This window comes from Periophthalmus magnuspinnatus, chromosome 10 (genome assembly GCF_009829125.3).
Source record: "Periophthalmus magnuspinnatus isolate fPerMag1 chromosome 10, fPerMag1.2.pri, whole genome shotgun sequence".
NCBI classification, from domain to species: domain Eukaryota; kingdom Metazoa; phylum Chordata; class Actinopteri; order Gobiiformes; family Gobiidae; genus Periophthalmus; species Periophthalmus magnuspinnatus.
This window is the reverse complement of record NC_047135.1, coordinates 5,169,638-5,182,759: the sequence shown is the minus strand read 5'-3', so window position 1 is coordinate 5,182,759 and position 13,122 is coordinate 5,169,638. Positions and strand designations below refer to the sequence as shown.

At 39.2% G+C, this 13,122-nt stretch overlaps 1 protein-coding gene across 6 annotated transcripts in view; it reads right to left on the bottom strand.

The window, feature by feature from the left end:
* Positions 1–3: 3 nt before the first annotated feature.
* Positions 4–13,122, bottom strand: part of LOC117377844 (Kv channel-interacting protein 1) — a 48,718-nt gene continuing 35,599 nt past the window's right edge. For 2 of the 6 annotated variants that reach the window (XM_055224850.1, XM_033974350.2), the window contains exons 2-8: positions 3,542–3,666; positions 2,321–2,390; positions 2,165–2,235; positions 1,971–2,078; positions 1,780–1,884; positions 1,573–1,635; positions 243–1,369 (exon numbers count right to left, since the gene is read on the bottom strand). In XM_055224850.1, the coding sequence (XP_055080825.1) occupies positions 1,322–1,369; positions 1,573–1,635; positions 1,780–1,884; positions 1,971–2,078; positions 2,165–2,235; positions 2,321–2,390; positions 3,542–3,666 (590 nt within the window). In that variant the 3' untranslated portion in view covers positions 243–1,321. Of the gene's footprint in view, positions 1,370–1,572; positions 1,636–1,779; positions 1,885–1,970; positions 2,079–2,164; positions 2,236–2,320; positions 2,391–3,541; positions 3,667–13,122 lie in introns of all 6 variants that reach the window. The other 4 variants (XM_055224852.1, XM_055224851.1, XM_033974348.2 and 1 more) reach the window with 3 other exon arrangements.

Below are 13,122 nucleotides of genomic sequence, written 5' to 3'. Positions count from 1 at the left end.
ATAAAGACAGTGATGCATGTTTATTTAAGTTATTTCTCATATGCACAATATCATGCTTCGTTTGTGAGGCATAATTTACATGTCTTTTTGTACTTTCATTGTAAAGGTGTGTATATAACAGTATAAAAACAGCAACTGTGACCTTTTGCTTGTCTTCTTTGATGCATTAAAATAATGGCAAATATAAACATAAAAAGTGGCATGGAGCAATAGAAAAATGCCAGACATACATTCTGTTTCTTGAAAAGTTTATTGATAAATATAATGATTTTATACAATATTTCAATACATGTATGATTTCATTCTGAACTGTCTGTCTGTCTTCTTGTCTGAGGTGTCTCAATCTGTTTTATTTTCAAAGCACAGTGAGTGGGCATGACAGTAAATATTACCAAATCTGCATTTAGGTCTCATTCAATCATGAAAGCAACAATGGCTCTTTTTGAAAAATGGCTTCCTCTCCTTCAAAATCAGTGAAAAGGTCTTCACCTAATTTTTGACCTGCTCTCCTCACAGTGAACAGTTGGTCCTTCTGAGTCAATAATTGAACACAAATATTTTATGAACAAGGTTTTCTCAAGGTTTGATTTGTACTTGACTGATTTAGGCAAACGATAACGTCAGGACACCACACGCTCATGTACACAGAAATTTGAAAAACAGGGTTGATATAGCCACATGACAGAAAGACAGACAGAAGACCAGCGCCACAGACATACATGGAAGTATACACAGCATGTTCATGTCACAAATAACATTAACAATATATACAATCGAATGTAACAGTTATCGACACCACTGAACACACAGGGAGAGTTGGACATACGCCAGCTGGAGTCCATTGAACCAGATGAGTACTGCCACACAATCTCATGGCACACAAAGACTGTACAAGACGCGCTGTGCATGCGTAACATATTGCTCACTTTTGTCACATTGATACAAATGTCCTTACAAATGGTTGATTGTGCTTTAACCTATTTTTAAATATGTTTTAATATTTAGTAGAAGCTTCCAATACTTAAAATTCTGTTAAATTTACAAGAACGGTCCTTAGTTTTGTATTTGAGATTTTGTATTTACACGTTGGACTGAAGTGCACACTGAGGGAGGCGAATAGTCACATTGAGGCTGTATGAAATAAAGGGCTGAGTCTGAACCGGGGCTGGTCCCGTGTCCTTCATGCAGTCTTCACACACTGTCACACCCAAATGACACATATCCCATATATATTCTTCCTTTGGGCTTATAATCCGTGTTTCTCCTCTTGACCTTTCCTCTTCTGTCTTTGTTTTTTGCTTTTTCTAGTTTTGTTTGTTTGCTAGATGACATTTTCAAAAAGCTGCAGCGAGCGCATGATGTTTTCATCCTGCATATAAAACAAGAGAAGAACTTTACAATGTGTATGTAGGATCAATCCAGGTGCACTTAGACATTTAGCCACAAGGGGGCAGTAAAGCCCCATCAAAGACTCCTGTGGGCACATACAATTCATATTGAATAACAGCGAATGAGGCTTCACTTGCATATTTCTATGTTGTATTTACACCAGAATAAACTAAAATGGTCTACCTCTTGACATGACATGATGAATTCATCTAGTGTGACGACACCATCTCTGTTTTTGTCCATTTTCTGCAGAAATGCAAAGAAAAAATACAAACCACATTTGAGATCACTCAAAGCACTACCTGAAGAAAACTAAATGCCTGTCTTGTAACACAAGTAAACTACTTTTAACAGCTGCAACCTCATTATTACATTCTTCTAGGCTAATACCTGGAAAAAGGCATCCACATGCTGCTTGGGTGTGTCTGTTTTGAGCACAGGGTAAGTGTACTTCCCCATCATGTCATATATTGCCCTGACGATGTCCGTCATTTCCTGTTTAGACAGCAAAACGCACAAAAACTCAGTGTAGTTTAAACTGTAACACAGGTGATAATACACTATTATGCAAAGAGATTCACCTCTTTGTTGATGTAACCATCTCTATTGATGTCATAAAGGTTAAATGTCCACTGTAGCTTCTCAGTGACTGTTCCTCTGAGCAGAATGGAGAGGGCTGTTACAAAGTCCTGCAAGGAATCAAAGAAGAAATGTTCATTGACAAAGAGACTAGAACGAGGCCAAATCATTTTTACGCTGTCATAACAAAACAAACCTCAAACATTATAGATCCAGAATGTGCCGTGTCGAATGCATTGAACAGGTAGTGTGCGTATTGACTTGCATCTGTAAAAGAACACAATCATATACACAATAAGTAGAAAGATATTGATGTAATCTGCACAGAGAAAACAAAAAATGCATACAGTACCTCCATGCGGGAAGAACTGTGAGTAGATCTGTTTGAATGTGTCTTCATTTACTACACCGCTGGGGCACTCCTGCAGAGAGAGAAAAGTCAGTATAAGACTATCATAACACCAAGCAGACATTAAACAGATGCTGCTATCTAAAAGTGAACTATGTAACCTTTCTGGTGTAGGTTTTGCCACCTGCTAGTCATCCCCATGGCTCGTCATCCCCATATCTCGTTGCATTTATTAATTTTTTATTTTTATTTTTTATTTTTATTACTCATGTATACATTTAAAGACAAGGATTCGTACAGTGAGCTGGGTCTCCTCTTCACAGATCTGACCACTAACATGGCTTTGTGTTGTCACCTGCTTGTCTATATGGACATGCATGAGTTTAATGCCATACTACGGAATATTCCAGGCAGAGAAATAACATCTCCAGCTGGTGGGCTCTCTACCAGAAAAGTTATATAGAACACCTTTAGCAGACAACATCCAAGAAATTAGGAATGTTTGGGAACATTCCACATTCTCAAAACGGCAAAATGTCTCCAGCATTTTTATGTTTCCCTTCAGGTCTTCTCCCCAGAGAGGAAGGAGAGATTTACATCCATAGACTGTATATATAAATGGACATAGCGAACCTGCTAGCTGACACGTTCACAATAGGAAGTGAGCATTGGTGCGCTGCCGGCTCCATCGACTCTGGCTCCAATTCATTTTATATTGAAAAACTGTGACCCCTCTCTCTGTAACTGCTGGCTGTTGCTGTCAGACTTGTCGTTTGGTGTTAAAATGTTCGTATTAACCCGCTCTACATGATCCTGGTATTTTCATTTTGCTTTTGTCCATAAAATCAAGATATGAACATTAATAACAGACAAATCAGGTACCTTTTTCCCCCAAGGTCGTTCTTATTAGCTTTAGCAACAGGTTTGATTGACAGCATTGCTTAATACCCGTACCACTGGTTTAGCAGAGAGTGGGCATTACCTCGACAGCCGGTCTTGCAGTCGGAATTCTAAATATGGAACTCGGCTCCAAATTCATCCCTATAACTGCTCGCCTTGACAAGCTTCATTTAACTGGAGCTGATCTTTATACAGTCTCTGTTTACACCACATCCTTGTATCTCATATTATGTAGTATCCCAACATCAGAGCCTGCAATTTTTATCCATCTTCAGTCCAATAATTTAGTCCTGTATTTGAATATTGCTAGTTCTCAGTACGCACATTCTTGAAGCCTCTGTACAGCACTTGCAGCTCTCTCTTGCTGAAGTTGGTCTGAGCCTGAAGTTGATCCAGTCCCTCCGGCCGATGACACACCATGGTCATCTCCAGGTCATCATCTGCTTTATCTGCAAGAACATATTAAAAAAAACAATATTACTTGACTAATTTTACAACACTACTGTCTGCAATGAGCGAAGTCTTCAAGTTCACGACTGCAAAGGAGTCATTTGTTAGAAAGAAGAAAGACGTTTGGTCCGTGGGTGTGCGGAGAGGTGGAGGTCATTGGAACGGCTCTATAGTCTTTGTCTCTGAGGCCATATCATTAAAACAGTCATTACTCTCCTGCTGTAGGGGAGGAGACTGAGGACACACAGTTGCCTATAGGGCGCGCGTGCACACACACACACACATGCAGTAGATATAAATATAAAACGTACCACCAGCTCTCTCTATAGGTAGACATGACCGTGCAAAAGTTAGATAATGATTGAGTCAGCATGTCCGTATTTAGACCAGTGACCAATGCACGTCCAGTCTAGACTCTAACACTGTAATTATGCGACTTAAAGCTGCACTACGTAACCTTTCTGGTGGAGGGACCTGAATGTGTCCATGGAGATGCTATTGCTTTGATTAGAATGTTCCACAGTATGGTACTGAACTTATCAGTCACCGTGGAGACAAGCAAGTGATGCCGTAGATATTCTGTTATATTATGTGTTTATAGGTGATGCTACAAGGCAAACTAGTGCAAGTTACAGGTCATATCTGTGGAGGAGACATCTCGCTCAGAGTAAGAATGCATTTTTTCAAGGGATTTTTTGAGCAATTAAAGCATTTGTAAAAGAAAAAATGTAAAATAGATCAGTTTAATGGTAGCGGACTCCAGAAAAGTTACAAAGTACAGCTTAATCTCACCTTTATAAGATCACTGTGCACCGAGAGAAACAATATGACGCCATCACACTAGAATAACTGGCAGAGAATGATGGCTGTATGCAATGACCTTATGTTTGCTTTCCCAGCGTTGCAGTGTCATTAAGGGCAGCCATGACTTTCCTTGTTTTTCTAAAATAAATCCTTATTCAGTGAGTAGCTGTGATGTGATAGCCTCTGCAGTCGTGATGAAAAGCTGTTTAATTGGTGCCATGAAGCTCAAGGTTGACCAACACTGTGAAATAGAAACGTTTTATGAGTGCCAGGACTATTACAGACTCATAAAGTGTATCCACCATAACTCACTGCTGTTTCAGAAGATTATAGAGGAAAAGCACATGAGGTGAAACAACTGTCCCGCCCCGACAAAAGACCAAGCAGATAGGAGATATTTGTATTTTAAAAGTAACACCTCGGCTATACACAAGGGAAGGTTTTAGCTAAGCCACATAAATGCCAAAGTCTTTAATGTGCTTAAGCTCAGTGCCTAATGCCAAAAAGCGTAGTGTAGAGTGTAGTATGAATAGATCTATTATAGTAGTGTAGTGATAATAGTAGGAGCATGAGTAGTACAAATTCTGAAAAAAAAATCATATAAAAATGTACACAAAAAAGTTGTTAGTGTATTTTACTATGCATGAATTGGATCGTTGAGAATCTTCACATTCAGCATGACGCAGGGAGCTCTGTTGATGACCGTGTAACATGGATGGAGACGGAGGCAGAGATTGCAGCACATGGCGAGGTTTAAAAGTTACGCCCCTTAATTTCCATCAGATAGTGCAAAGCAGCATTAACATCAGAATACAACAGGGTTTAGATTAACTACAGGGACTTTATAAAGATGTACATCCAACTCAGCTGTTAATGTCACAACTGGACCAACACTATTCAAATACACTGTACAGCCAACCAGTTCTCTTGTGCATGGTATAGCCCTGAGAGTACAGTCACCGTCACGCTATGTGATTACAACAAAGGCACAGAACACAAACTCCCAATGCTACATGCCATACACGCTTAGCTTTGTGAAAAATTACCATAACCTGTACATTAATAAAAAAGACTCTTTGAACTATCGCAAAACTAACACAAATGTTGAAGGATACAGGAATCGCTCAACTTAATGATGTGGTATAGCTCATCTGCTCCCATATAAGCTGTATAAATACAACAGTTCAATCCAAGCTCAACTACAAGAAGTAGTAGTAACCGCTGTCCTGTGCAAAAGACTTATTTAGCTACTGACTTATTTTGCGTGTCATACTCTAGGCTATTAAAAAAAATCATCATTGAAGCGTGAGATAAGAAGGGGAAATATTTAGTTTTATTTTAGATACAAATATACACGGGCTGTACTGTGAGGCTGCAATTTCTTTTATTTTATTTATCTGTAGTTATTCTGAGAGAACCAAATACGGGTGCTCTGTTCAAACAAAACAAATAAGTAAACGAGTCCATTTTAAACATTAAAAAGTGGAGCAGGTGTGAGTATAAATCTTTGTTACCAGATTATTAAATTACTCTTGTGGTATCCAACTTTACTTGTCCTTGAAATATATTCCATTTTTGGGAGGTAAAACAGCCCAAAGCCCCTTTTCTCCATCTCAATAAAACAAATATGTTAACATGTTAAAGTTACATTTACTGCATGTACTAAAATAGCCTTAGTCTCACAGTTACATCTTTAAAGACTACAAAACAAGTTTCAGAACTCACCATCCACAGTGATGACTCCCAGCATGTGCAGCATTTTGACAGCTCCACAGCACATGAGTATGATGGCTATGGTATGGAGGCTATTTTCACTATGCTCCTCTCTTTCCATGTCCATGTTGACTGATTTTGGATTGAATCTTTAACTCGTGCGGTACAGCTGGTGGTATGTCCTGCTTTGTGCTGAGTGAGCTGTGATCTTACCTGGCCCTCTCCATCTCAGTCTTTTTATCCCCTCTGTACCAGCTCCCTCCTGGGCTTCCTCCTCTCTTCTCCGACCTTGGTTCAGTCCCACTAACTCCACCTGTCTGTCCCCATGTTTTGCCCATTTGTTCCCACTTTTTGACCCTTTCTCCCTGGGCCAACCCTCTCTTTGGTAGCATCACTGTGTCCTTGTATGGGAACAGTCTACTACTCGAGGGCTTGAACCAAAGTGAAGCAATGATATACCATGTGGGTGTATATGTTTGTATTGGCTGTGCATGTGTGGGCGCGCGTTCACATGCACGTCTGCACTTGATGAATTGGTCCCATTAAGACACACAGTCATCCCCAAACAACAGAAGCAGCTTAATTTAGCACAAAGTGACTTCAGTTGAAAACATGCCTCAGCCCTTTTGTACAGCATGACTTTACATTACTGTAGCTATGAATAAGCACAGGACCAAACACACCACTCATCCTCAAGTGAACCGCATTGATCATGGAGGCTGCTATAGCGGAGACGAGCCAGCAGATGGAAGCACAAACTAAACTTCTGAGCTGCTGTCTATCCACTAATTCTTTATTCTATCCACCAATTTCTTCCAAGTTTCTTCCAATTCCAAGTACTCAATTCTGTTACATAAGAAAGATTACTGATACCCAGCATCAAAATACTCAAGTAAAAGATATCACATGAAAAACTACCTAAAAGTCATTCACACAGATTTTGAAACAACAGATTCTTTTCCTAGCTGTTTTATATTTTTGTTTGCTCAAGCTATGAATATGTTAAGTAAACCTTCAGCTTTTTCAGCAGGTCTCAAACAGTAATAAAAATACTTTTACTTTTCAGTCCATCGAGACAAGCGGGTAACGCCACCAGGCCAAGTTACTGGTCAGATATGGAAAGGTGCCCTGCTCATAGTAAGAATTCATTTTTTTCCAAGGTTTTTTTTTTTTTTTTTTTTTAGCAAAAAACACCTGTAATGGAATATCACATCCATATACAAGTGGCAGATACTCCACCAGAAGAAAGGTTACATAGAGCACCTTTAAGAGCCACTGCTTCATATAGGTTAAACAATGTTAGATCTATATAACTGATAAACAACAATCAGGTATAACACTTCAAGAGAATACTGTCAGTGCTGTAACTTGTAAGTGATGGGAAACTGTGTCCAAGTTTTATAATGGTGCGTCTACAATCACTCTGTAGTAGTCATTAAGGTCTCTGTAGAGTGAAAGCACAAGCCAACACACTCTTCAGCTGTAGCTGTTAGCCTGTACACCATAGAACTCTCTGTCCAGCTGCTCCCCGGAGGCGCCTTGTTATAATGTGAATACATAAGCACTAATCATTACTGCGCAGCTGAAGTGCGCCCTGCGCCTGTGCCCGGCAGGGGGCTCTGCTGCATCAAGAGGCTTCACACAGAGTTGTCAATTGGATCTCTGCTTTATTTACTGCTTGGGAATTAAAACAGTCATGCTGAGTAAAATTACTCTTAGTGGCGAGACCACCTTTTAATTTAGCATGCTAGACATCTTAAAGATACACACTAGTGTAATCATGCTTATCCTTTGTAGACAGTGATTAAGTGGGACTTGTGTTCAGTAATCAGCCCTCAGCTATTTCTTACCGTGGCCAATAATTAGCAGCATTTTGATTAAAAGCTAAACAATGACACCTTCTGTGCTGTCATCAGGGGAAATCAACTAAATTAAGAATTAAATTTAATGTTCGGCAATAATTATGATGAAATGCCTGTCACATAGAAGCACTGTCTGGGCTAGAAAGGTGTGTTTTCAGTGTTGCTGCATAAAAGAGTGGAACAACACGGCAAAGACCAAAGTATACAGAGTTTGGCTCGGTGAAATCGTGAAAGTGCAGATGACTCAATGATCAAACGACTTTCAATCATTCCACTCATTAAACCAGAGTCAGAATTTTGATATTTGAACGTACTTCGACCTAAACCAGTACACAAGAACAAGTCAACAATTTAGGTGACCGAAAGTCTGAAGATATCAGTCAGTCTGAAGATGTACAATTTTATATACAGTAGATAAACGTGCTGATTAACTAAGTGGCTGGCACATCAGACTTTAGGCAGAAACTATATAATCATTGTATACTGTCAGAGAAATAAGTTTTTAGTACAATTGGAGCTGCCAAATTGTTCTATAAATCAAGAGAATTCATTTGCCTAATAGCTTCTAGGACACGCCAAGGTCTTTCCAAATTGTTCTCGCCTGAAAATGCTTGTACTTTTTTACTGTGAGTTTAAAAGATTAGAACAGCCCTCAAATGACCTCCAAATACAAGTGTTATTTCACTTCAGCAAAGTCACCTGTTTGCTAACTTTGCAGATAACAGGTGGGACCCTTATACTTGCTTGATTCATGAAGGCAAATGTGCAGGCTAAGCAGCTTGTGTACATTTTTTACAGTCCCAACCTAGAAAGCTAACTCCAGAGCTGTAAGCTATTCTCATCTGAACAGAAGACTTTTCTTCTTGGGCATTTCAAGCTTAAACGTGCCTGGCACTACCCACTAAGTTACATCAATCCTCCCAGCATTGCTTCGACATAACAAGATTTACCTCTCCAAGTGCTGTCCGTGTAACTGCTGCTGGCCCTGCCATTTACTATCTTCCTTTGCCCACCGAATATTCTTCTGTCTACCTTATCTCTGCCTCCCTGCCAAACTCCTGACTCCACTTCTCTTGTTAGCACTGAAAACGTGTCCAGTAATCCTCGCCAAGGAGTGTATGTCATTTGCATAATCTGAATTAGCCTAATCTGTCTCTCTACTAGTGGTAATGGAGAGAGTGACACTCATCGTCTTTGAAGAAGAAGAGGGAGCTTTCAAAATATACTACATCTGCCTTGCGTGGCATCAATGTTAGTGCATGCAGTAATTACACTGTGCACCACACTATATAAATAAATCACTGGTTTATGTTTGTTTTATTTCAGTTTCAATTTACAGCAGTGACCCTAACAGCATTAATAAAGGGAATGATGGAGGGATAGACTTTTTTTATGTATACTGACAGTGGCGCTGTAGATAAATGCTTGCCTTGAGAAGATAGTGGCTTCACTCAAGGCACATTCTTTACTTTTGTGATGCCCTTACCAGGGCATCACAAAAGTAAGTAAAAGTAAGAGCATTTCAACATATTGAAATTCGGTGTCACAATTATCATCCAAAAAATATAAATTAACGATTATATCACAATGATAATTAAAGCTGCAGACAGTTTAAAAATGTTATGTATAGTAATTATTTGAATTTTAATATTATGAATAGGTCCCATATTTAAACAGCTGTTAGTAGTCTAAGAAGGGCAAATATTTAGGGCAAATATAGTAGTCTATTTTGTCAAAGTGAACGCAACAATGATCTAGAAGAAAACATCATGAATACACAGCCTTCACATCTCTACAATGTGGCTACATCCAGCTCAAGTTATGGTAAATGTAAATGGTCACATTTTTATACAGCGCTTTTCACCTTCAAAGCAATCAAAGCACTTTACATCAAGGAACCACTCACCCATTCACACATACATTCATACACCAGTGTACACAGACACTAGGGGCGAAGTGGGTTAAGTGTCATCCATCTGTGGGATCTGTGAACTCAACCAATAATGTTTATGTCAAGAGCGGGATTCGAACCACTAACCTTCACATCAGTGGACAAATAAGCGTGAAGTTGAATGAATGAATTCAAATGTATGCTAAAACCTTAAAATAGATCATAGTCGGACCATGTTAAAGAGTGTACACAATTACATTCAGCTTCAGAGCATTGTTGTCTTGTCCAAGTCAGTGTAACCAACCCATGCATGGCCTTAGGGTGGCTAACTTCAAGTCCAATAACTCCCTTTTGGTTGAAAACACATGGAACGATCTGCAGCCAGCCCTTAAGACAAGCACTATTATTTACAGGGTCGTAGCTAACAAAAACAAGCGAGCATTTGTGTGTAAAACAATGAGCAGTCAATATACTTGCACATGTCGTACACGAGATGCTTCCAACTTCATGCTACTTTCTCTGTTGCTTCTGCATTTCTAATACTTCCAAAGCCTCAAATAAACCCATTTTGTAAGCTTATGTCAATATTGATTGTGGTGCCAGAGCATGGCTAGACTGGAAATGAGCAGAAACCCACAAAGCAAGCGCCCATGAATACAAACTACAGGAGCCCCATAAGAATGATGAGATGACTTAATAAGCACTCACACCAGGGCTAATGGGGAAGGTGGGTGATGGAGGAAGAGAGAGAAATAAAAGGGTACGAGGAAGCTTTGTGCCTTTGGGAAGGATAGACAAAGAAGAAAGAGGAAGGAGAGAGTGGAGGAATGAGGAGATAAGGGAGAGGGGATGAAAGAAAGGTGACGGTCTGAAGCTGGAGATGATTGAGACAACAGTGCTGCTGGGGGGCACGGGAGGAGGCATAGTATAGCGGGACAAAAACAAAATAACAAAGGAGCAGAGACTGTAGGTGAGGAGTTCTTGAGTACAATGATCTACAATACAATGTGATACGCCTGTACACGAGTGGGTTTCATAATGGATCCGGTATGACGCCTGGGAACAAAGAGCTTCTCATCTTGGTAACTTTGAACAACATGGGTTATATACACTGGTCTCATGGAATACAGCTGTGAGATTCCTGAAATGGGACAATATGTCTTTCATAGCAGCTTTAATATCTTTGTTCAAGGGCCTATATTACGCAAATGCTATAATGTTGTCACCTCATCACAAACATACCTGGAGTTTTGTTTCATTCGCACACGTTTAACACAAACTCTGAATATTTAGGTTTTAGTTCCTCTCTGAAACGGAAAACACTCTGTTCCACCTTGTGATGTCATGTGGTAATACAGGAAGTGCTTCACTGTGTTTTTAAACTCCCTATACCACATGTGTCAAACTTAAGGTCCGTGGGCTAAATGTGGCCCTCCATGTCATTTTATGTGGCCCTCGACAGGGTAAATTATTTGTAACTTGAAGAAGTAATGAATTGAATGAAGTAATGAATTGAATGAATTTGTAACTTGAAGAAGTAATGAATACATAAACTGTTAATTAATTAACAATTTAAAAAAGTAGTTACATTTATTTCCCACCTGGCCCTTTGACAGCATTCATTTTGCTGATGTGGCCCTCGGTGAAAATGTGTTTGACGCCCCTACCCTACACCTTCACTAGAATCATTTGGATGATTTCAGCCCTGGAATTGCCTGTCTCTACCGAACTAAAGGTAAAAGGTAGCTGTTAACTTCAGAACTATCACTGCATTACATCACAAGGTGGAACAGAGCATTTTGAGCTTTTCAAATGTAGACAGACTAATAAACAAAGATTACTTAAAAATGTGTGAATGAAACAAAACACAACTCCGGATATGTTTTTCAGGAGATAACGGCACATTATAACATGGCTTAAAGCTCACAAGAATCATTTTTGTGTAATATAGAACCTTAATCATTAATCACTGCCACCTTGACATTTTAATACAAGTTAATATTTCAAACTACAAAGCGCTGCATTCCTCAGAGTCTCGTAACATTAGATAACAGTTACAACCAGAGCCAAACTATAATACAGAGGTGTACAAATATTTTTAAACTCAAAAGTCTTAAAAAGTACACTCGCTTGTCTTCGTAATTTATCATGTCATTTCTTTGCCTGTAATGTTTCACAGTATGGCATTACACTTCTCATCTATCTCCAAGGAGACAAGCAGGTGACACCAACCAGGTCAAGTTACAGGTCAGATGACATATAGATTGCGTAGACCTGTCATGATAACAAATTTTGAAGTGTGACACATAGCTGCAGATGAATACTGGGATATACGATAATATTGAAACTATTTTATGTTACTGATACAATTAAAATAACACAATAATCCCAATAAAAACATGTTAAAACTTTATACTGGGTCATTTAAAGGCCTGAGCTGCAACAAATAAGAAATCTTAAGCCCTAGAAGTGAACCCTCAACCCTCTACAGCTCAAATCTTACAACAAAAATAAAAAAGACATATATATTGTTCCAGCTTTCACATATCAAACAATAAGTCGATATAGTCGTTACTGTGACAGGCCTAAGATTAAGTGAAATTTACAAAATAACTCACTGGCCAATTCTAGGACACACCAAGGTCTTTCCAAATGAATATTGCTAAACTGAGTACACTATTACTGTTACTGGAGAAAGGATCAGCAAGGCCAACATTTTCATTTTGTAAAGTCATTTTTTTTACAAACTTGGCAAACAGATGGGACACATTCAAACAGAAAAGTATGCCTTCTGTCTGCAGCTCAAACAACGAAAATAAGTAGTGAGTGTCCACTTGGTAAAAGGAAGGAAAGAACTTGACAGCTAACAGATGAAGTCAAGTTGATGGAACACGACAGATGAAAGCAGCAGCCATGCAAATAATCATGCCCCCACTAGAAGCAAACATATGAAGTCATTGCCGTTTGCTTATTCTGCAACTGGCCCCATATCCATCACCATGTACCAATCTAATCTCACAGTATACAATCTCCTAGTGTGTACTTTTCCCTCTGCACGACTGCGGTGTCAGTGTCAAACTCTTGGATAAGAAGTTACCACACTAAATACACGAGTGCTGACATACCAGCGCTGTCGGAGTAATCCTGGACAGAGCCAACATGTTGCAACAGCAGAGCAGAAAAAT